General features: G+C 44.1%; 1 protein-coding gene across 11 annotated transcripts in view; it reads left to right on the top strand.

Moving 5' to 3' along the window:
* FARS2 (phenylalanyl-tRNA synthetase 2, mitochondrial) overlaps nucleotides 1-24,834 on the top strand; it is a 395,257-nt gene that overhangs the window by 106,467 nt on the left and 263,956 nt on the right. For 10 of the 11 annotated variants that reach the window (XR_016394512.1, XR_016394513.1, XM_089918251.1 and 7 more), the window contains 2 exons: nucleotides 3,289-3,448; nucleotides 15,827-15,958. Coding sequence is in view for 9 of the 11 variants with exons in the window: in XM_089918251.1 (XP_089774377.1) it covers nucleotides 3,289-3,448; nucleotides 15,827-15,958 (292 nt within the window). In the remaining 2 variants the exon portion in view is untranslated. The remainder of the gene's footprint in view (nucleotides 1-3,288; nucleotides 3,449-15,826; nucleotides 15,959-24,834) is intronic. The other variant, XM_089918248.1, reaches the window with a different exon arrangement.

Here is a 24,834-nt window from a genome sequence, read left to right on the forward strand (position 1 = left end):
GTTTGAATACATTTTCATAGGTTTAAGGGTCATTTTCATATATATATATATTATATATATATATATATATTTGGTGAATTGTCTGTTCATGTATTTCTCCCATTTTTCTATTGAATTTTTGGCCCTTAAACCAATGAATTTATTCCACTTTCACTCTCTCTTCTTCCATTTTTTGGTTATATTATTTCTACTTTGCCATGATATATAAGAATTGTATTTTAATCTTCCAACTTAATATCTGGCTTTGTTTTAGTCTCAGATCTACAATTTCATGTATTAATGTGTTATCCATCAGTTTTTTTTTTGGGGGGGGGTTGAAATTTTCCCAGTTATCTGTTGCTTGAGTAAAGCCCATGCTTTGGTGGATCCTTCAGAAAGAGCTCATTCATGTGAAATTCCCTGTGCTCTTGTATGTTTAAAGCTTTTTCTATAGACTTGGTACCGAAAGGCCAGCGTTGCTGGGTATAAAATTCTTGGTCCATTTTTTTTTTTTTTTTTTTGAGTCGTTTGAAAATGTGAGGCCATTGTTGCCTTTTTTGTATGTTGTTTTTGAAGAGTCTGATGCTAGTCCAGTGGCTTTGCCTTTCTAAGTTGTTTGATCTTTTTGCTTGGAGGTCTTGAGTATTTTTTCTTTTCATCTTTGAAGTCTAATAGTTCTACTAGGATATGTCTTATATTTGGTTCTTCAGGTATTCATTTTACATGGTGCCTATTATTTCTCCTCCGCTGTTTTGTTTTTCCTCTTTCACTGACTCCAGTTATATAAATGTTATTTCTTCTTTGCCTGTCTTCCATTTCCACCATTTCCTCTCTGATTCTTCTTTCTTTATCTCATTGTCCTTTTCTTGGTTGTTTTCCTGCTTTTCTTCAATTCTTCTTGCTAAATCTTTGAGTCCATTATTCCTTGCATATCTTGTAACTTAAACTTAAGTTCTGAGATGATTTTTTTCCTTCTCTTTCTTTCCTCAGTTCACAGTTTTCTGTTTTTCATTCATTTTTGTTCTTAACATTTGCATTTCTGGCCCAAGCAATATTCCCAAATGCTTGTTTGAGCAGATTTAATTTAGTTTGCAAGTATCATCTTACACTTTTCTTCTGCTTCTTGATTTTCTTTTTTGGGGGAAGAAGGTTAGATTTTCATCATTTGAGTTGTTTTGAGTGAATTTTTTAATTCTTTGTGAAAATTTTCTATCGTTCTGTTGAATTTTTTTTTGTTCCTTTTTGTGGGCTGTTGGTTGTTTAGATTTTGTAGTTCTCTGGTGCCCTCTTCTGTTAGTGTAGCAAAGTGCAGAGTCTTTAATGGAATCTGTTTTGTTTTAGTGGAAGATGGGGAATAGTTTTGTAAATCCTCTAATGCTTTAGGTTTGTTTTATTTTGTACAACCCTAAATTTTCTCTTTGCTTCTTTTACTCCTCCCTACCCAATGGCCAAAAAATATCTTACTTTCTTTTGCCCCTTTCTCTTCCATTGCAACCATGCCTTTTGAAAACCGTAGCTTCAAATTGGGCATACATTTGAGTCCCTTTTCTGTAGTCCCTCATCAGGTCTGCTAGGTTACTCTTAGGATGTTCACACTTATTCCTTCTGGTGGTGATTTTAGATCAACCTAGTTCCTCACTGGTTCCCTTCTTCTCTCTTCCCGTCAGTTTTTCTCAGCTTGTCCTTAATTACCCCAAATGAAAAGAGCAGGGTGGGAGTATAACAGCACTCTTTCTCTATGACAGTTAGCTTTGCTTCCTTCCTTTCTTCCTTCCTTCTTCTTTACATACAATTATTTGAAGTTGGGTCACTGTTCTGTTTCCTTCTGAGGGCACGGTGTTTAGTAGTTTGATTTTCTGTTGTTGTTGTTCCAAGTTATTTTTAGAGGAAATATTGAAAGACGTAGACTTTGGCAGCTGCATTGTCTTTTTAGCTCTCATAGGAATAATTTGAGACCTTGGGAAGTAGAATCTTTGTTGTGGAAAGATTTGTGTTTGATTCTGCTGAGCACTTAGAGGAACCAGCATTCTGGGGTTGCCTTAGTCCATTTTCACAGCCTGAAGTTCTCTCTGTTACCCAGGTAAGGTGACACCTGGCTGGAAGTCTTTATAAGAACTAGTCACTTTTGTATTCATTCTTACCATGAGGATACATCCTTCAGAGCACTTATCTAGCATCCCAACTTGGTCAGACACTGTGGGCTTCCAATCTGGCCTCCCTTTTATTGATAAGCTGTCACAAGCATTGTTCAGCGTTCAGTTGAAATTGGGAAAGGCAGAGAGTCTCAGTATTTCTCTCTGGCTTCGTGTCGGGCTTTTTTCTGGCTTTGTGCTTCCTCACAGAGTTTTGTGTAGTAAATCCTCTCTATTGTGTTACTTCTTTGATGCTTTTAAGAATTTTTGTAGTTTTTAGTAGTTTTATCAGGAGATTTGGTTCTAATTATCCAGCCCGTTATTACCTTGAAACAGCAATTGTTTCATTCTTTGATTAAAATAATTTTTGATTTCATGGGACTTTGGGTGGAAAGAATGATAGATTGATTTGGTCAGTTCTCCACGTTGAGTCACTCTCCCAGCAGGTAAAGACCTGCTTTGTTGTTAAAGATGGAACACTTTATTTTAGTGCTTAAGCAGCTTCAGACTGATGACAGCTGTGATTAGTAATGGTGATTGTGATGACAGAGAGGACAGTGTATTAGCCATTGCAATGTGCCAGGTACTCCATGCCCTTCATGCATTCTTTTATTTAATTATCATGAAATCTCTTAATTTATTATTCCCATCTTTCAAACCATTACCTGAAGCTTAGCTCGCATATCACTTTTTGGAGTTTACTGGATAGCAAATGGCAGAAACACATTTCAGGCCTTGTCCTGACCTTTGGAATTACAGGGTAGCAAAGTCCAGCACACTTCCAGTTTAGGAGGGCTTCACAGGACTTCGTTCCTAGACTGTGCTTTCTTACCTAGTCTCAGGTCACACTTTAAGGACAGTGAAAACCCGATTCACTGGTATTTCCACTAGCGTGGAGAATAATGTGTCTTGTGAGGAAATGACTGCAAAGAAGTTAGTGCAAAAGGAAAATGGAGAGATGAGCAAAGATCAGAATGGTGTCTTTTAATTTCCTAAAGACTCTCCATTACATGTAGCCTAGTGCTTTGTTCAAAGTTGATACCAAATGAATGTTAACATCAGTATGTTCATTGACTCTTAAGACTTCCTGGGTTTTGTTTCCACATTATGTCTTTTGATACAGACTCTGGTCACGATGCTCTTTTTATTTATTTATATTATTCCTCTTGGTTCACAGTTATTTGCTGGCGTAAAGGATGGAGAAAACCTGCAGCTTTTCGAACAGAGTTCTCGCTCTGCCCATAAACAGGAGACACATACCCTGGAGGCCACGAAGCTTGTAGAGTTTGACCTTAAGCAAACACTTACCAGGCTTATGACACATCTTTTTGGAGATGGTAGGTACTAAATGCCTTTGTCTTTGGGGGCTTAAATATTCAACAGTTACCATCTTCCTGAAATCATTAAGCCTACTGTGTCTAGACTTCTTGCTCTCAGTTGTGGCTTAATGGTTTAGGTCCTTAGTGAGGTAGAACTTACGGATTTCCCGGTTCATTCCGTTTGAGGAGCAGAGGAGGGTGTGAAAATGCAATTAGCCAGAGAGAGAAAAATGATCACAGCCTTGCATAAGAATGACAGCGGATCGAGATCTGTATCATCCACGGGGAGGAAGCGAACAGGCTGATTGATGTCGGAGTATTGCTATACCTCAGCCGCTGCTGAAGGGTGATTGCGTGTTTGTATCACCTGCTGGGATGCTTCTCAGGGGAGATGCAGGGCGGGGAGGGGAGGTGCCCCAGCCAGGCCCACGTTAGGAACTTGACGGATGAGGGGATGGTGTCACGGGAAGCGTGCTGTGTGCTCTCACAGCGCTCACAATTGGTAGGTGTTCACAGTGCCCTCGGACCTGGCTGTTCTCCCTCACTCCGAAGGGAAGTGCCGTGCTCTTACTTCAGGCATTTCGGAGGGTCATTTAATTTTTTTATCTGGGGTCGGGGTGCTAGATGCTGAAAAATGTCTCGGTAAACCTGTCTGCGTCCCAGCAATCTGGATGTCCTTTAGCGTAGTAATAGCCGTAGTAGTGACGATGACAGCGAGAGAGTAATTAATAGTGTCAAATGCTGCATTAAGCACTTTTACAAGGATTTTTTTGTTCTGACCTGCATCTGTGATGTAGGTGTTATTATAATCTCCATTTTTTTTTTATTAGAGGAGGGAACCCAGACCCAGAGCAACGAAGTACCACGTGACCACATTGCAGCTTGGGAGTATTTGAGGCCTGGTTTGAGCCCCCTGTCGTTTTGACTTCCGAGCCCATGTTAGACCTTAGCTCTTTTGAAAGGAGAGATACAGATCATTTCAATAATATTCCTAGACTGTGAGGCTTACGGAAGCCGTGATGTTAAAAAGAGGGGGCCTCCCCCGGGTGTTGCCTTCCGACTCTCCCGCCCTCTGACCCCCGTAGCTGGTCGGGCTATACTCTGTTACATTTCAGATACCAAGATCACTTAGAAGCTTCGCATTCAGTCCTTCTTTAATTAGCTGATGATAGGAACTGCCTCCGCAGGCCTCAGAACTGTTCAGCAGCTCTGTTTGCACTTGCTTTTATGGCCTGAGCGCTCTCCTCTTTTAAACTGTGAGCGTTGTATTCCTTTGTTCTTGAAAAGCAAAATTAAAAAGGAGAGCACTGTTTCCTTGCGGCAGTCTCTCGTTGTTACAGCTGCTTTGGTGTCAGGGCTTTTTCTCCCTCTCCAAAGCAGTTGATTATTTTCTGCGAACATTTCAATTACACCAGCATCCTAAGGCTGTCATGAGAGAGGTTATCGGTTTAGAATTGGAAAGAAAGAAAATGCCCTTTAGACAGTTTATATGCTTGTGGTATACGCTGACATCTTAAACACTTCTAAATGGTTTCCCCTCTGTCTTGTACCGTGTTTAGCAGATCACTTCTTTCAGAGCAGCTAAGGTGGGGTTTAGGAGTCCTCACACCGTGGTTTCACTTGCTGCCCTTCACGGTGTACGGCCGTCTCTGGCACGGTCCCTTGCCGAGCCCTGGAGTTTCCCTTTAGGAGGCGCCGGCCTCATAGCACAGTTTGGGTGAACGCGTCTGAAAGAGAAGTGGACCGTGTTCCTCTGCTGCCGGCTACATATGTTGCTGTGGCCAGTCGTGTCTCTTCCGTTTAAGAGCAAAACAGGCTAACGGTTGTCACTGAGATGCACTCGCAGCTCCTGTCCCAGGACCCTGCCGGTGGAAGTGCAGGTGGCCTCAGCCGTCAGCTCCCTCCGGGGCCGCCGCAGCTGCGGGCAAGCCCCCTTGCCCAAGGACAGTGCCCTTCCCAGAGCTGCCCACAGCCAAGGACTGCTTGTGGGAGGAATATAAAGGCCCCACAGTTTGCCCCCAGCCCCCAGCCCCTGCCCACCTGGCTCCAGCTCCCTCATCCCCGCTCCCCCTCTCACCCCCGCAACCCTGTCCCTCTGGCGAGGTTAAGGCTTTGCTGGGCCTGATTGCAGTTGGTTGACTCCCCCCGCTGCAGCTGCCACCCTCTTCCTTCCATAGGTGCTGATTCTCCCAAAATAACTTGCTTGTCAACCCAACCTCCAAAGGGTCTGTATGCGGCCCTTGCGTTGCAGGGCTCTGTATTATGAATGCTGTCCTGGTCGGGAGTGAGGTCATTCGGCAGTGAGGATACTGTGTCTTCCGTACCTTTTCATATTTTTCTCTGTCCACGAATCCCTGTTAACATAAATGAAGTGAAAGTGATTGAGAATGATAACTGGGTTTATGGCTGTTAGTCCTACTTTGTTCCTAAGACTGAGTCAGATTTACAGAGCGTTGAAGCATGTCACTTTAATAATTTTGAAGTGTGCTCTTTTGGGCCGTCTGGTGCTGTCTGATTTGCGGAGGGTCGTCTTACATCTGGAGGTGAAGTAGCAGAGCAGCGGCTGCCTCAGGCCATGTGGAGCTGTCTCTGCTCCTTGGGGCTGGGTGTCGTCCAGGCCGGCTGCACTTTCAGATGAAAACTGGCTGGCAAGGTCCGCCTGTCGGAACCTTGGATCACATGCTCTGAAATGGGGCTACAGAGAGCCTTGCCTTGTGCCGAGTACAGATACTCAGTGGAAAGAGGACACCATCACTTTAGGACTCAGGTGGAGAGAGACTTAAGACCCACCTTTCCTTAGGAGTCTGCTGAGTGGAGAAAATACTTACTAGCGTTAACCTTTCTGGCCTGAGGACTTGGTACAAGGAAACTGTTCGGGAGAAAGCATGAGATAGCCACGATTGAATTAGCTGGAGTGCTTTTAAGGAGCCTAAGAAAGTTGCTGATTCTCTGGTGACTGGGTAGGGCTAAGAAACAGGTTCCATACCCTAGAGAAGTAAGAAGTTCAAAAAAATTGTGTGGGGTTTTATGTTAAATGAAATGAAATGATTGGGCCTCGAGGTACAGTGAAAAAAGTACTTAAATTTTTCAAGATACTTTAATCAAGACAACGAATGTGCCAGGACTGTGCCTGTTTCATACTCTTTCTACCTGTAGGAGGTTGATACACAGGCAACCCAGAGACATTAAGGTCTAATGGACGAGGGAAAGTTCCTTCTCTGCTTAGGTTCGTAGAAAGCTCAAATTCTTGATACATACATATATTTCATCACATTTGAGAAATTTCAGTAAATTATTTCTTCAGATATTTTCTCTGTTACTCCCTCCCCTTGGGGACTCCAATTACATGTATATTTGGCCACTTGAAACTTTTCCACAGCTCACCGGTGCTCTGTTCACTTTTCTCTCAGTATTTTGTTTTCCTTCTGGGTTTCATTTTAGATAGTTTTCATTGCTGTATCTTTAAATTCATCGATCCTTCTTTTTTCCTGCAATGTCTAACCTGCTGTGAATTCCATCCAGTGTTCTTTTCACCCCATTTTCTAGTTTCAGTTAGTGTCTCTTCATGATCTCCTTTATCTCTACGTAACACGTTCAGTCTTCCCTTCAGCTTTGGGAGCGTACTAAACGCTGTCATGCACATTTCAGCGCCTTTTTCAACTACTTCTGTCATCTGTGCCATTTCTTGGTGCATCGCTATTTCTTTTCCTCTACTTTATGTTTTTTTCTTCTTCTTCTTTGCGTGCCTGATCACTTTCTATAGGATGCCCGATACTGTTAGCTTTACCTCATAACGCGTTGTATATTTCTGTATTCCTAATAATCTCTCTGAGCTTCGTTCTGGGATTACTCAGAAACACTTTGATCCTTCCCATCTCGTTTTAAGCCTTGTTAGGCAGGGCCAGTGTAGGGTTTTAGTCCAGGATTAGCTTTTTCCCACAACCAATTTAAGACCCTTCTTAGTACTGTAACTGATAACCCATGAATTATGAGGTCTTCCATGCGGCTGTTTGGGAACTGGCCCCTTTCTGGTCTTTGTGAGCTCCCAGCGTTATTCCTGCTAATCCTTTCGTGTGGTCTGTTCCCTGGCCTCGGGGAGTTTCTTCAACACACCTGCACTGACATTTTCATTTGTATTCCATCTTCTGCAGATCTTCAGACCTCTCTCTCTACAGCCGTCTTCTTTCACCCTGACCTGTGAACTCTCAGGACAGACTGTTTCCTCAACCTGGGAAGACCTCTGGGCTCCTCCTGTGTTTTCCTCTCCCGGGACAGTGTTAGGGCTCATCTTTCAGGGATCAGCGTCCTTGGTTACCTGATATCCAAGGTCTAGTGTGGCATTGTTTCATATATTCTGTCTTTAAAAAAATTATTTTATTTATTTTTTTAGTTTTTTGAAACTGGGGGCTTGTGTTTTCCTTTTCAAAGAAGAATTTGATCCGGAGATAGATAAAATCCTAAAGATGCATTGTTTAGGTCTGGTTTACAAAAGGATTGCCTTATGATTTTTGTTTTTAGAACAATCAGTGAATTGTGCTTTCATGGATCTCTTGGGGTAACTGAGATACACTTATTTTAGACCCTCAGGCTGTTTTATAAAATTCATCTCCTCTGGGGTGACTTCAGCTTTGGTTGTTGGTTGTGTTGGCTGTCTCAGCGATCACGTAGTTGGGATTATGGTCTGCAGGTCAGATTCAGGGGAAGATTTTGTTTTTGTTTTTCTCCCTTTCTCTGCTTTCCTCCCTCCTGCCCTCCCCGCTTTGCTTATTTATCCCCTGTGTGGGTTTACACTGAGCTCTTCCGACTTTAAATCCAGAATGAGGTTTTGTAGGGACCTGTCAGATGTACTCACCAGCCCTGATTTAGGGACATGGCAGGTCCAGCGCCCAGGGCTTGGCTCTCCAAGCTTACAGCTCTTCAGAGCTACAGCCCCGGGCTGTATTTGGTGACGATTTTTGTCACCCTTCTTTCACCAGCATGGAGCCCATTCTGTCCCAGCTTCTGACTGCAAGCTTTTAGCCTCGCTCAGATGCCAGGCCAGCAGCACGTTATCCTGCAGGAGGCAAGCTCCTGGCATCTCTTCCTGATTGTGGACCCCAAGCCCAGCAACACTGTGATTTATCCCCTCTCCCTGTTTGCTTTTCTGTGCTGGTTCTGGCCAGTGGAGGTATTTCTCTTATCTTTGAACATTGACCATGGCTTTATGGTTTTCTCCTTTTTTTCCTACCTGTCGTTGTGTGTTAGGAGAACAAGGAGGCCGATGGTGCCTTCTTGGCCTTGGAGGGCGCTTTGCTTGCAAGCCGAGCTCGTGCAGTTTTCATGGTCTGCTCCAGTGGAGGGCAGCATTGGGCTTTGCAGTCTGACACCTGGTTTTGAATTCTGATCTCGGCATTTTCCGTGTAAACTTGGATTGGATATGTAAGCTGTCTCCGTCACAGTTCCTCCATCTGTGAGATGGGAACAGTGGTGCTTACTGTGCAGTGCTTATGGCAGCCTGGCATGAGTGTAAAGGTTAGCTGAAGGAGCCACGTGAGTATTTAGCATGGCACCAGAGTAAATAAACAGCAGACATCGATGACCTTAGCGTGCACTTGAGAAATGTTTCTTTTTCTTCATATTTTTATCAAAACCTGAGAGAGTTTAGATCGTGGTCTGATTTTCAGCGACATTCATTTCAAAAATCACCCATTGAGTTATTTAGATTCTTTACACACTTTTCCTTACTGAATTGTCACTAAAACTCGGCGAGATGAATATTATTCTTATTTTGAACGAAGCTGAGGCAGTGAGAGGTTAAGGAAGTTGCTCGAGGTCACTCGGCCTCAGGTGCTGGAGCTGGATCTAGTTACGGGTCTAGGATTGCTCTTGCTGCGCATGGTGGACCCGCCCACGTCTCTGGGATCAGACGCAGGAGGCAGGCGGAGGGTGAACCTTCTGTCTGCCAGGTTTGTCTGTGGAGCCGTCCTGTGCCAGTGGGTCGGGGAGGAAGGTTGAGGACAGAGGGCGCTTGGCTGTGGCTCTCCCCTGGACCAGGTTCCCCTCAGGCTGTCCCCTCTGCTCCCCGTGTCGCCCCTTACCCCAGTGCCTCGGACCCCACACCCAGATTTAGGATGAGGGAGCATTGAATTGTGCTGCACTCCGTTTCTAACCCCACTGCGAGGTAGAGAAATGCTAGTATCATTTTAAGATCCAAGCCCTAAGCAAGAGGATTCCTGCGTGTGGGAGTCTGAAACGACACTTCACCTCACTGCTCTTTCCACCAAGCAGAAGACTCATAAAGGTGGGGCCAGTTACACTGTCAGCAACAGTGGGAGAAGTTGCTAGCCTTTTATTTTTCCCCTGGTACTTTGCACCCGTCTCAGCAGAGGGAGTCACTGTGGCTGAAATAGAGCTCACATCTTACACTGTGTGCTATGGCGTACATGGTCACGTGCGTGCGTCCTCTACAAGTGGGTGTGCTTCTGTGTACTTTACCGCACAGGACTGTATAGACTACAGTAGTACAGTATCTTTATTTCAAGCCCAGGATGTCTGGAGGCAAGTGTAAAAGCAGCAGTGGTGTAGCTGGTACTTCTGTACTTTTCAAGGTACTGTACTGTAAGATTAAAAATGTTTTATTTTCTGTGTTTGTTTTTTATGTATTATTTGTGTGAAAAGTATTATAAACCTATTACAGTACAGTACTATACAGCCGATTGTGTTAGTTGGGTACCTAGGGTAACTTTGTTGGACTTAACTAATAAATTGGACTTAATGAACGAATGTGCTCTGGGAACAGAACTGGTTCGGATGTAGGGGGCCGTTTTACTGTAACACTGTATTAATCTGAGGTGTATGACATAATGATTGGATACATGTCTATATTGCAAAACGATCACCGCAATAAGTTTAGTTAACATCAATCACCTCACATACTTACAATTTTTTTCTTGTGATGTCGCCGATGCCCTACTTATACAGGGAAATGTATACTCTTACAGTGTTTCGATTTTGAGCCCTGTGAATATATTACTGTTCAAAAAAATTTTTTTAAAGAAAGCTATGAGAACAGAGCAATACTGAGAACTGTGAAAAATTGCCTGTCTGCTGCTTGGTCCATATTCAGTTTAAAGGGCTGTGAGTCTGATTTAAATCCAGCAGAAGCAGAAGAGATGGAATTGTCAGGTGCATTTGACAGTGAGGGCCGGGCAATTTCTAGTTAGGTCGTGCTCACCTGGGATGGTCCCAGTTTTTTACGGATTTCTTTTTAGCCAGAGAGCACCCTCCATCCTTTTTCTCCCCGCTTCACTTTCCTTGCTTGGGTGCCTGCCGTGTCCGGTGTAGAAAGCAGGAGAATCAGACTTCTGCTACATTCGGCTGCTCCTCGGGTTCCAGCACTGAGGAATTAATGCCCAAGAGCGGTTACTAATTGCGTATTTGTATAGCCAGTATGGAAAAGTCTCTGCTTCGGTGGAGGGTAGCCTTGGTAGCATATATAAAGTCACTGGTATATGCTCTGGTCTGGGCCACCAGCCTTTTCAAATTTAGATTCTGACAGCTCTGGGAGGTGGTTCTGATAGCACAGTCCCGTCTTTAAATATAAGGGTATGGGAAGCAGAGAAAGAGTCCCTTGCTGAGTGGGTAAGCCAGGGAAATGAATTACAGGGTGTGTTTAGACGAGATCTGTGATGGAGGCGGGTGGGGTGACCTGGAGTGGCATCTGTTTAACGTGGCTGTGTCCAGTGTTAGGCGCCGCAGTACTGCCTCGGGGGCAGGGCTTGGTGGGAAGAGGCCGGGCCCCTGCCCCGCCCTCTGCGTCCGGCCCTGATTGGTCTTCCCTGGTACGTGGTGCTGCCGTCCTGTGCCCGTGCCCCTGGTTCGCTACGGCAGGTAGGGCCGGCAGTGTCCTGCCAGAGCTGAGAGAATTCAAGTTCTTGCTAGTCCTTTTCCACTCAGGCTCACATCACTATCCTTTTTTTTTTTTTTTGGCGGTACACGGGCCTCTCACTGTTGTGGCCTCTCCCGTTGCGGAGCACAGGCTCCGGACGCGCAGGCTCAGCGGCCATGGCTCACGGGCCCAGCCTCTCCGCGGCATGTGGGATCCTTCCCGGACCGGGGCATGAACCCGCGTCCCCTGCATCGGCAGGCGGACTCTCAACCACTGCGCCACCAGGGGAGCCCTATGTATTCCTTTTTTTATGTTCTTTTCCATTATGGTTTATCACAGGATACTGAATATAGTACTCGGTGCTACGCAGCAAGACCTTGTTGTTTATCCATCCCACATGTAACAGTTTGCATCTGCTGACCCCAGCCTCCCACTCCATCCCTCCCCCACCCTCTCCCCACTGGCAACCACCAGTCTGTTCTCTATGATACCACCATTCTGAAGGAATGCTCACCAGTCATTTCTGGGGTCCCAGCTGAGGGAATGATCCTAGACTTTGGGCTCTCAGCATCCTCCTTCAGGAGAGGAAGCAGAGCAGGTGCCTGCATCTCCAGAGAGCATCTCTGCCTCTGGGAAAACTGGGACTTGCTAGGCCCTCTGCTCACAATCACCGGCAGAGCAGCTGTTGCTGTACGGTGTGGAGATGGGGCAGCTGGGCTCAGAGAGGTTGGTTAACCTACCCACAGTTTCACAGCAAAAAGGGCAGGATGAGACTTGAATCCAGGTTTTTGGTTTATTCTTCTACTTGGCTCTAGCCTAAAAATTAATATATAATTTTTGACAGTTGCTGTAATCTCACAGGGTTCTGAGACAATTTTTAAAAAGCTCTGAACTTCATTTGTCAATATGTTTTAGTAAATTATTACATCCAAACCAAAAAGAAAAAGAGAAACACACACATAAAACAGAAAAAAGAAAGAAAGAACTTTGGCATTATTTTCCATTAGGTATATAATATATGTACATTTAATGTAATTTAAACTAATCACCAATAAGGAGAATAACGTAATGCATAGTGAACCCATATGATTTGGACATGTTTACCCCAAATTTCCCTCTATTAATGTATAATTCAAAAAGCCTAGTTCTTAGTGGATTTTTTTCACAGACTCCTGATACTTGACGTGTGAAGTAAGCCATACTTAACATAGTTTTTAGGTGGTTATTCAATATCACATCTTTGATACACGCTGCAGTCAAGATGTTTTTTCAATCTGCTGTAATAATCCTTACTATAATTTTGAGGTTATGGGGAGAAAACGAGAAGAAAGTGTATATTTGGGGGTAATATAAAAGTAATTAATAAATGATTCTACCACCAGCTTGAAAAAAATTACTATTATGTGTCAAAGTAACTAAAATTTAAATTGCTAGAATATGTAAAAGGATATGGTATTTTGATAAAAATTACACATGAACTAATATAATTTACTTTTAAATAGTGACTATTTATGTTTGAAGTATAGCCATAGGCTTCTCGAAGGTGGGACTTTGTAGATTTTGCCATTTTCCTGTTTATGTGAAGGAAGACGAATTTAAGAACTGAAGAAATCCTTAAGGTAGTACAAAAAGGAAGTGAATGGTTTATGGATTTGGCATTCTTCGCAGGGTCACAGGTTTAAAAAGGATCTGAGCAAAGGATCTGAGGAGGTAAAAGGATCAGAAACTTTCTAGCCACACTGGACACAGCTTTTGCCAGTCCGTGTTTTCTGGGTTAGTTTCTGTGCTGTTGCCGTCAGTGAGTTCTGCCTCTTAGATGCGCAATGTTAATCATCTCATGTGTCCTGAGAGACTTTGGCAGACTTCCCTGCCTTGTCACTCTTTGCTGGGTGCGTTTTTCACTGTGGAGCCGTTACTTTCATTGCTACTGAAAGAGACACACCTGTAGTAGGATGGTTGAACAAAAGGAAACCTAGGGCTGTGGTGACGGAGGCCTTCAACCAAAAGAGAGCGAGGTTTGATGCGACCAACATATGGACATTTTATCTTGAGAATTTAGTCAACATTAAAAAAGTTTTTATCCAAAGTTATAATGTTTTGTAGTTTCACAAGTGGTAAAGCCAAAGTCCTTTGATAAAAGAAGGTTCCTAGAGAAGGGCAGAGACCGTCACACCGCCGTTCAGTTCAGTCCTTGTGCTTTGACACCACTGGCACCGACAGCTCGGATGGGTGTGCATGCAGGAGAGGTCGAGTTCAGGCTTAATGAACACTGATAATAGAGTTACTTGTGGTTATTTTGAGCGTTACTAATGTTTTCAAGTTGATTTCTCTCTGACTGGGGGGAACCTAAGCTTTCTAGGTGTGAGGTATAAAGAGATAAACTTTACCCAAAGGAATAAAATAAGGAAATACAGGAAAATTAATTTGTGTAGACCGTACCTAACTTTATTCCAGGCACTTAGTGGTGTTGAATTATATGAAATCATCATGTTAACCCTGAAAACTCGTCTTGCTTTCGGTAAAATTTGATCCGGGTATAAAAAGCCATGTATAAAGAATTTGTTTTTCCAAATTGTTCTCAGAAGGTGATCTGTGCTCACCTGCCAGGAGTTACAAAAAGAACGAATAACATGCTTTTGTCTGCCCGTCCTCTGTGCTCAGTTATACATCCCAACACTTTACACATTTCTGTTTGCCAGTGGGGTCGTCTCTGGAGCTTTTTCATACAATATTGGTAGGGGATTATTGGTCCCAAAGATGGATGAGCACACAGGTGTCCAGGTCCCTTCTTCGCAGAATTCAGTGGCAAGTAGGCAACTGGTCTGCACGTAGGGGCTTCTGTACAGAAATATCGGGGGACTTGCAGACACTGCCCCAACATCTACATTTTTTTCCCGGGTAGAAAAAATGTTGGCGAAATTTCCTCAGTAATGGCAACGAATGAACTGTGGACATGCACAACAACATGGGTGAGTCTTAAAATAATCACACCGAGTAAAAGAACCCAGACAGAAAAAGAATACATTCTGTGTGACTGCATTTTCATAAAGTTCTAGGCAATGCCAGCTCGTCTGTCATGACAGGGAGGAAGTCAGTGGTTGCCTGGGGAAGGAGGGCTGGTGAGGAGGAGAGGCGAGGCTGATGGGCAGGTGGGGAGTATTACAGAGGGGCATGAGGAAGCTTTGGGGGGTAATGGACATGTTCCTGATATTGATAGTGATGATGTTTCATGGATGTATACGTATGTCAGCACTTATCAACCGTGTGCACAGTATGTACGTGGAGTTTAATATTTGTCTGTTATACCACATGTATAATAAAAGGGGGAAATATTGTATTACGACTGTAAACAGAAATCAGTTGTCACTTGCCATTGACAGCAGGTATCTAGAAAAATAAATGCAACTGAAACAGAACAATGAAAGAAAAACCTATATTCTCCTATATCATTCTGAGCATAGCAAGAGCTCCTTTGTTTTATAACTCTGTTCGTTTGATTCTTGAAATATCTCGATGGGCAGGGAATTATGTTTTAATTGTCAAGAGCAGGAGTTTTGGAGTCGGGCAGCCCCGGGTGTAGCCTGGTCACCTGCTAGCTGTGTGCCTATGGGCAGGACACACAACCTTCCTAATAGTTTTTCCACCTCTCTATGAAATGGGAATGGTAGAGGCGTAGTAAGTGCTCAGTAAACGGAAGCAAGTTTTGTTACTGGTTTTGTTCAGTGCCTGCGCTGTGAGGGCTCTGGGTGTCCTCACAGGGGCATCTGGCTGCTAACGTGGCCTCCTATTCTGCCTTCTCTTCTTAGTGACCTCTGCTCTCTGCAGGCCTGACTTGTTTTCAATTCATTAGTCTTTTCCTTTGTTAAATGATAATATTATTGTTTGTAAGTGACATATTTATGATTGCATATTGAGAAATTCATCCTGGCATTTAGCATGTACTTTTTTGGTTTGTCTTGGATGTGAGTATATTTATCATTCATCTGTAGAAAAAAATGTTTTGACTTTTTAAATTTAGCTGATCTTATTTCATTTAACCTTTTATTAGCTCTTATAAAGTTAATAAAAATTAATATATCTATTTATGGAAGTGAAAGTTGATTAGTTTATCCTGAATTAGTCATACTGTTGATATGTAAGTTTGAAGAACAGTAAAGGTATTTTTTCTTTAACTCTGAGAAGATATCATTTTCACTTATAGAAACTAGCAGAATTACCTGCTTTCCCATTATCTTGACCTAATTTTTTCCTCTGCCCGGTGGTTGCAGGGATTTGGCAGGTGATTGATTTGGTTTTAGAGGGTCCTGGAGCTACACAAAGTGTTTTTCATATTGGAAAAGACATGCCCAGTTTTTCACAAGTTTTAAGATTTATTGCCTCCCCCCAAAGTGTTGCAAATTAATTTGTTTGCTATTTATTTTAGTCAGAATGTAGGAATTGGTGTCATTAGCCGAAGGGCAGCTTTGATCACAGGAAAGGCAAGACTGCCTTTAATGCTCCATGTCTGTTTTTCTTTGGTGTCTTTGCAGGGCTGGACATCAGATGGGTGGACTGCTACTTTCCTTTTACTCATCCTTCCTTCGAGATGGAGATCAACTTCCACGGGGAATGGCTAGAAATTCTTGGCTGTGGGGTGATGGAACAGCAACTGGTAAATTCAGGTAGAAGAGAATCCACATTTATTTACAGGCTCTCTCTTCCCAGCTAACTTCCTTTACAGGCTCATTTGCATCCACGTTCACCTACTCCTGTAGGACTAGCCTTCGTCTTTCTCTCCTTGTATTGCCCTCCAGACTTTGCTCTGGCACTTCACTCTGGAAGAACTTCATTCTCGTGGCTAATTTTGCAAAAGCTTCTTGGTTTTGGAGCTCTTCCTTACCAGCGCCCGGCGTTGGTTTGCACTTTGTGATTTCATATCTGTTGATCAGCTGCTTTGTAATTGCCGACAGGTCTTTGATGCATGTCCCAGGAGGGTGGTTTGTCTTCCAAACTATTTAAGAGCAAAGCCAACATATAATCCCTTTTTTTGTTCCTACTGCATTTGGAACCACATTCAGCAGGTATTTCATAAATATGCTAAAAACACAATATAAAAATACTTAGGCCTGTGATGTTTGGTGGTTTGCCACCCTCAGCGTTGGCAGTGCTCCCTGACTGGGAGGGAGGGAGGAAAATGGGGGCTCTGATGACATTCTCCCCGTTCTGCAAGAACTCGAGAAGGATCTTTCCAGCTCTCCTCTGCAGGACCATTGCTTAACAATAATGATTATTTATAGGAATTCCCTCGCGGTCCAGCAGTTAGGACTCCATGCTGCCGAGGGCCCCGGGTTCGATCCTTGGTCCAGGAAGTAGGATCCCACAGGCCGTGCAGTGCAGCCAAAAAAAAAAGATTATCTCTAAACTTAATTTCAGAGCTCTGAGGTTTTTTTTTTTAAGTCACTATCTGAATTTAAATTTAAAAATACTTGTTCAGAGTGTACATCCTCCATGGGAAGCTGGCTGAGACTGGGCTTGTGGGGAGGGGGTCACAGCCTGAGCAGCAGGCAGAGGGGACCCCATGAGCCGGCTCCCCACTGCCCCCGCTCCTCCCTCCTGGAGAAGGACATGCGCTCTGTGGTCTGGGAGGGTGGTGGCTCTGATTCAGGGCTGGTCACGGGCCTCCCACCGTAGACCGGAGGGGAGCTGTCCCTTCTGGTGACTCAGAGCTGCGATGGACCATGGGTAAGGTCGTGACCTTAGAGAACGCGGCTGGAGGGAGACGGGAGATGGGGCGGCCGTGAACGCAGGAGCTGGTGCTGCCTGGGCTGGGAGACCTGGGGCCTGGCCTCCCTGCCCCCTCTTCCCCAGGGGCCCGGACCAGCCAGCTCACAGATTCCTCTCCACTCGGCCAAGCAATGCTTGCGGGAGAGCTGGCCCAGCACAGCAACACGTGCTCCTCGGGTGGTTTTCCAGTATTTGAAGGTCTGTCCTGGAGAAGAGCAAGCAGAGGGGTCGCAAACGAGGGCCTGTGAGTAAAAGTTGGGAGGCCTGGGCTTGCGTGTCTGAAGCAGCACGTGTTCTGTCAGTTGACAGCTGTGTGTCTTCAGGCAGGTTGCTTAACCTCTCCAGTCTCGGTTCTCTCATAGTTAAATGAGCACAGCGATACCGCCCTCAAAGTTTCTTTATGAGAGTTAGTGGAGGTGATGCACGTGACGTGCTTAGCACAGGGTCTGGCGCGTAGTAAAATGTTTCAGTAAAAATTAATCTCTGATGTTATTAAACATTGTTTTCAAATGGTGAGAGCCATTTATTAACAGAGAGCCCCCTTAGTTGAAAATATTTAAACAGAGCCTGTCCTGCACGTCATAGAAACAATTTCTAGCCAGTTGGAACTAGGTTACGTCGTCATTTTAGTATCCATGATTCTGGATTGAGTGAATGATTTTAGAGGGAGAAAGAAAATTGAGAGTGGTAGGAAACAGGAAAATAAAAGAGGTGTATATGTATTTTAATAGAAAACACAAAATACTGGGAGCAAATATGTAAGCTTTAATCTCTTCTTGAGTAGGAACTAACTTCAAATACTTCTGTGGTGTTTTGTTTTGTTTGTTTGTTTTCTGTGGTGTTTTTGTTTGTTTTGCTTCGGGTGGGAGGGTGAGTCACATATGAGTTGTCGCTTGGAATCCTGCTTCCTTGTATGTTTCCAGTATCCTGGATGGGTTTTTATGAGGTTTATTCACACAGTAATTGGCTGAATACAGTCTCTGAAACAGGTTTCCAAGTCATTATTGCACATTAATGAGACTGCTGTTCTACAATTAGATCAGCCACGTCAGGTGATTCTTGGAGGAAATGGCAAAGTGAAAAAAAAAAGAAGACACCTAAGATGCAAACGTGTCTGAGAGATTCACCGTGGTGGTGGGATGTGCTTTCGTTTGTTGGGAAATGGTACACATAAAATTTAAGTTAAATACCTTGCAAGAGAGAGCGAGACTAAAGAAAAGGAAGAAGAAATGATTTTATAAAAGAATTTCTGTGTGGGCTTTGCTGTTTGAAGTTGAAGTTATTATGACAGAGTTCTGCTCTGTGTTCTCAGACTCGAATGTGTTTTGACGTCTGTAGTTAAAATGCTTACACTGTGTGCCTGGCAGTCACTAACCACAGACAGCATTTGCAGGTGCAGCTAACCTTCTGTTTTCTGAGTTCCTACGGTGTGGCGGAAGCCTGGCTCCGGGCACTTTATGCCTCTGTTCAGTTTGCCATTCTTGCTGTCTTTCCTCCTGTATTTTTTTCCCTCCCCTCTCCTCCCCTCCCCTGCCTTTGAAAATAGAACTTCCAAGAAATGGTAAAATTGATGGTTACAACTCTCCATCTTTATGGCCCTTCAGAGGTTCAGCTAAATGCTGAAATGACAACCGAGAGGCTGATGGGGCAGTGATAATAGCAGACGGAGTGCCAGCCTCTCACTAAATGCCCTAGAGGCTTTCTTTCATTTAACCTTGACAACATGGCTCTGGGTGGATGCTGTTACTAACCCCATCTTACAGAGCCTCAGAAAGGTGATCAGGCTCGAATGGCTGGCAGCGCCGCTTGCCCAGATCTTTCCGACAATAATCAACTACTGTGTTCTGCTACCTGAACAGTAAATTGCATGATTTTGAAGTGGCTAGAAATTCCTTTCAAATAAGTGATTCTGCCTAACCTAGAATGAAGAGCTGGAACCAAATGAAACAAAAGCAAACAAAACTCTGTTGTGTAGTTATTCGTTACCCTGCAGAGGGGCTCATCCCCCGTGTATTATCTCTGTGATCGAGTGCATTTAATTAAAAGCATGAGATTAGATTCCTAATTTGAACAGGCAATGAAAACACTTTATTACACATTTAAGTTGACTATGGCATGTGTGTGTTTTTGTGCACAGAATAAGATAAGGCTGTTCCGGATAGCTTAGAGAATTTTATTTCTTCTTCTTTAAGTTCTAGTGCCTTCACCATTGCTTTCTTTCTTTTTTTTAAAAATAAATTTATTTATTTATTTTATTTTTGGCTGTGTTGGGTCTTCGTTGCTGCACGCGGGCTTTCTCTAGTTGCGGCGAGTGGGGGCTACTCTGTTGCAGTGCATGGGCTTCTCATTGTGGTGGCTTCCCTTGTTTCAGAGCATGGGCTCTAGGCATGCGGGCTTCAGTACTTGTGGCATACGAGCTCGGTAGTTGTGGCACATGGGCTTAGTTGCTCTGCGGCATGTGGGATCTTCCTGGACCAGGGATCGAACCTGTGTCCCCTGCATTGGCAGGTGGATTCTTAACCACTGCGCCACCAGGGAATTCCCGCCATTGCTTTCTGACTGCTTAGATTTGGTGGTTGTGACCTGGGTGGCGACTCCTGTCATGATGATCTGATTGTTTTTCCCTTGAGGACAGTAGTGAGTCACGTCTCCAAATACGACACACTTCTTTCCCATTGGGCTGACTCAGGCTGCTGTCTTTGCAGGTAGAATACAGAGCAGGAACATCTGAAACCATCACCAGGTGACTGTGGGCTGTCATCATGCCTGGAAGGAATTTACCGTCTATTGAGCCCCTGTGAAATTTAGAAGATTATACCTGGGCCAGGAAGCAGAAAAGTCTCCATAGTGGAAAATAACTTTAAAAGCGGAATTGCCTTCTTTACCTCTTGATTAAAATTTAAAACTTGACTCTTTGGGGAAAACCTTGTAAATACGTACGTGAACAGTTTCTAGTTTTAAATAATCATTCTTTTGTTCGTTTGTTTGTCAAATATTTCTTGAATTACTTCTAAGGCTATAGAAAAGCAAATAAGCATTGTCCTTGCCTTTGAGACCAGCGCAGTGCATAGAGACGTAAACATGAACGATTAGGGTGCCATGTGGTCCATATTAGTAACAGAGGCACGGTGGGCAGAGTGGGGAGGGGAGGGACTGGGGAGGAGTGTGCCAAGCCCTCGTCCTGGTTGCACTCAGGGTGGAATACTGGTGATAGGCACACATGAAGCATGCACCCTAGAAGAAGTTCAGTTCCTGTTTGTAAGGGCTTGTGTACTTTGTCTTTGCTTGGACGCCCAGTTGGTATACCTAATGCTGCTTTTCCTATCTAAGAATAAATCTATTTGCAGTCTATCCCTCTTTGGTAGAAGTCTCTACAGCCTCTACACACACTTATATCGCTCAGTGTCACTGATCTAAGTTGGTGAACTTCCAGATGGCACAGACCAAGACTGTACAAGCACTGTGCTGTATACAAGCAGACATGCCACTCCTACACTTAGCATCTTGTCTGCGTAAGGCACTGTGCTAGACAAAGAGGAAGATACAACAAATGGTAAGATGTGACTTCTCCCTGTAAAACTTGGAGTGAGGCAGGGAAGATGAGGCTGTGTAATTAGAGCACGAGCTTACGTGCCATTCATGAGATCAGGCTTTGGGATATGCGAAGAGGGAGCTCTGTCCATCAGTTAGACCACTGGAGGTCTAACTGATGGAGCCACTGAATGATCTTGGCACCTCTGTCGAAAATCATGTTTGGGTTTATTTATGGACTCAATTTTATTCCATTGTTCTACGTTCCTGTCCTCATGTCCACACTGTTTTGATTCCTGTAGCTTTGTAGTAAGTTTTGAAATTGGGAAGTGTTAGTCCAACTTTGTTCTTCCTGTATTCATTCTTTACTCTTGGCCATAACATGCTTAAGTCTCCCTAATTAAAAAATAATTTTTTTCCTTAAAATTTTTCTTCATTGAAATACTTCATGCTGATACTTTATATGCCCGTCTCTGTCTCTGTCTGTCTTCCAGTCCTTTACCATATAGATCAGTCCAGTGTCCCCCACCCAGCTGAAGAGGTAGGACATGATACAGTTGAAGTCCCCTGTGTCCCTCCCTGTTAGTACCTTCCCTTCCCCCCACTCCTATGAGCAATCACTGTTCTGAATTTTGTGTTGTTACCTTGATTTTCATTATAGTTTTTCTATGCATATTGTAAAACAAGCTAACTTTCACCAGCTTTTATGCTTTAACAAATGGAATCATGCTACCCATCCTCTCATGACTTTGGTTTTCCATGCAGTGCTATGAAGTTCATCTCTGTTGTCATGTGTAGAGTTTTAGTTCGTTCATTTTTCACTGCTTAAATTCTACTAGGTGAATATGCTGCAGTTTACTCATCCATTCTTTAATGGACACTTCGCCGTTTCCCCCTTTTTTGTTCGCTGCTAACAAATGCTACTCGTGCACACCTTTGTGCGTCTTGTACGTACAGGAGTGCGAGTGTCTCTGAGGCGTGTTTTATTTGGCTGTGGAATTGCTGCACTTCGGGGCAGCTTCACTTCGTTGGTGTCACCAGGCTGTTTCCCAAGGCAGCTGGGCCAGTTCTCTCTGCCTTGAGCCTTTGCATGGACGTTCTTGCTGCCCCACATCCTCTCCACGGACGCCTGACTTTGGTCAGTCTCTTTGGTGAGTTTAGAGTAGTCTGTTGCTGAGGTTTCATTTACATTTAGCTGATTGCTGTTGAGGTTGATCACATTTTTTATAAATTTATTTGACACATGCAGCTTTTCTTTTGCTCATTTTGGGGTAGAGCTCATGTTTCTCTTTGTCTTTCTTTTTTTAAATTAGTTAATTCATTAATTTATTTACTTTTGGCTGAGCTGGATCTCCGTTGCTGCGCGCGGGCTTCCTCTAGTTGCGGCGAGCGGGGGCTACTCTTCGTTGTGGTGCGCGGGCTTCTCATTGCGGTGGCTTCTCTTGCTGTGGAGCACGGGCTCTAGGTGCGCGGGCTTCAGTAGTTGTGGCTCGCGGGCTCTAGAGCTCAGACTCAGCAGTTGTGGCTCACGGGCTTAGTTGCTCCACAGCACGTGGGATCTTCCCGGACCAGGTCTCGAAGCTGTGTCCCCTGCCTTGGCAGGCAGATTCATAACCACTGCGCCACCAGGGAAGCCTATCTCTTTGTCTTTTTTTAATTGCTTGGTAGGAATTCATCATCTATTTTGAACACTAATCTTTTGTCATTTTTATATATTAAAATCGTATTCTCTAGGTTTGTGGCTTTTCTTCTTTAAGTTGCTCTTTCATGAATGGAATATCTGTATTTCTTACTTGAGTAGCTTTAGGTTTCTTTATATAACATCATTCTCCCAAAAAGTCACTTTGTCAGGGAATGCGAGTGGGTGTAAGTTGACAAGTTCTGTAAAGATAACCCTTCTGCTTGTCATGCTTGACTCTAGTGGCTCAAGTCTCTGATGTGATTGCTGTATCATTCATATTTTCAGCGTGGGGATTCTGCATATTTAATGACTTTCAAACGTCTCCCCTCTCTCTCCTAATGTTCTGTTGAGTCTGGTCCCACCCTCTGTGGCAGTTCCTGGGGCTGGGAAGGCAGACTCTGGGATGCTCTTGTTTGACTGGGAAAGGCAACGTGGAGCTTGTGTGGGGACTCAGTTATACTGTTTGCACAGAATTGGATTTGTCTCCTAGTATATTTTGTAGTTCTTTCTGATCCTGCTTGGAAGCCATGCCATCCCCTCCAGTATTTCTGCTACTGTGATAAGAGCAAAGATTTTGGTAACTTGCTTCAAGCTGCGGTACGTGTACATATTTCTGATGTTTTGATAGCTGTACTATGTGTTATGTACTGTCTGTGGCATCATTTCTATATGTGGGAGACTTCTGGAAAGCAGAGATTCTGTCCTGTGTCTTATTTTCATTGTCTAAGGTCTTGGATCTTTAGCTGATATAAAGCAATTGTCCTTCCCCCATCAATGTGGACTTAATTTTCCATTTTCAACTGTTTTCCTTTTTCCTATCATCTCCTCATTCCTGAAGCAGTAACCCTAATAATAATAATAATAACAACAACAACAATAATAATACAATCCAAATATTAGCTATTAGCTTTTGACATTTTGAAGCTGTTGAACTAGTTTGTGAGTTTCCAAATAAAAGGTTCAGATTAGAAAGAAATGGAAATTTGGCAAGTTTGGATTGTTGCAAATGGTCATGTCTTTCATCAGACTCTATTACTATTCCCATGCCATCCCCCCCCACCCTGTATCCATGCACTTTGCCCCCTGACTTTGAAGCACTTTCCACTGTGGGAAGAGGGCCCTCCTCTCTGCCCTGTTGATTTTTGGCTCGGCCACCTGACTGCTTTGGCTGAAGGGATATTAGCAGATAAAGGAAAAAAGGCTCGAAAGTCCTTGGCAGCTGCTTTTGCCCTCCTTTGCTTCTGCCTTTGTTATGAGATGAACATGCACAGCCTGCTGGTTCTCGAACAGTAAGAAGCAGGTGGAGTGGACCTGAACCAACCCTGGGGCCCTAAGGCCAGCCCAGTCTGGACCAGCTGAAGCCCTGGCCCACAGCTGTGTGGTTGCTGACGTTTGTGGTGGTCTGTCCATCCACAGTAGCTGGCTGGCAAGATGTACATCGTGGCCGTCTTGCATATTCTTCCTCAGCTCACCTGGGGCTCCCAGTGTGCTTAAGCGTCCCTCCTCCAATACCGTTACACGGAATTCACTTATTCCTTCATGCTTTTCCTCACCATCTCCCTTTCTAGCGTAGTGAGAAGGATGATTGAAAAAGAGTTTGACTTTTTCTGCTTCCCTCCTCCCTAGAGAAGCAACTGAAATAGATTCCCAGTATTTTGATGTGTGTGGTGACTGTTTCCTAAATCAGACAGGGATTGGGGGTGGGATTTATCTGGAAAGTCCTCCTTGTGGGAGTTTTTGGACATGCTTCTGACATATGGAAGATCATGTGTGTGTGTGTGTGTGTGTGTGTGCAAACATGTTCTCACTATAACCTGTTTAAAGGTTTACTTCCAGGTGTCTGTCTTTAATCAGTCTCAGGTAGAAAACTCTGGAATCACTAGAATGTAAGCTTCATGAGAACAGGGACTTTTTTTTTTTTTTTTTTTTTTTTTTTGCGGTACTCGGGCCTCTCACTGTTGTGGCCTCTCCCGTTGCGGAGCACAGGCTCCGGACTTGCAGGCTCAGCGGCCATGGCTCACGGGCCCAGCCGCTCCGCGGCATGTGGGATCTTCCCGGACTGGGACACGAACCCGTATCCCCTGCATCGGCAGGCGGACTCTCAACCACTGCACCACCAGGGAAGCCCGACTTTTTTGGTTTTGATCACTGTTGTATTCCCAGTTCCTAGAACAATGCCTAGCACACAGTCAGCACTCAATATATATATATTATAAAATGAATGATGAGCACATGAGTGGTGGACCCCCATTTCCTCGTCCCAATGTGTACTATTCTTTCTCCAGGCTCATCTAAACAGTAAACGTGGAGGGAAATACCCTAGTTTCCCAGGCTAACCCTTGGCCTGTCTGTGCTTAACTGCTCAGTGCAGCTCCTAAGGTAACAGGAAGAAGATCCGGGGGGCCCTCGGAGTGAAGATCTGCCTACACAGATCTCCAGCACAGCCAGGCCCTGCCACGCACTGTGCTGGAGATCTTGGGCAAGTCCCGAGGGTCTCAGTTTCTTCATCTATAAAATAAGGGTCTTAGATGATATAACCTCCAGATTTCCTTTTAGCTCTCG

Source organism: Delphinapterus leucas, chromosome 10 (genome assembly GCF_059928025.1).
Source record: "Delphinapterus leucas isolate spDelLeu-1000000601 "Yukka" chromosome 10, BTC_Dleu_Yukka2, whole genome shotgun sequence".
NCBI lineage: Eukaryota > Metazoa > Chordata > Mammalia > Artiodactyla > Monodontidae > Delphinapterus > Delphinapterus leucas.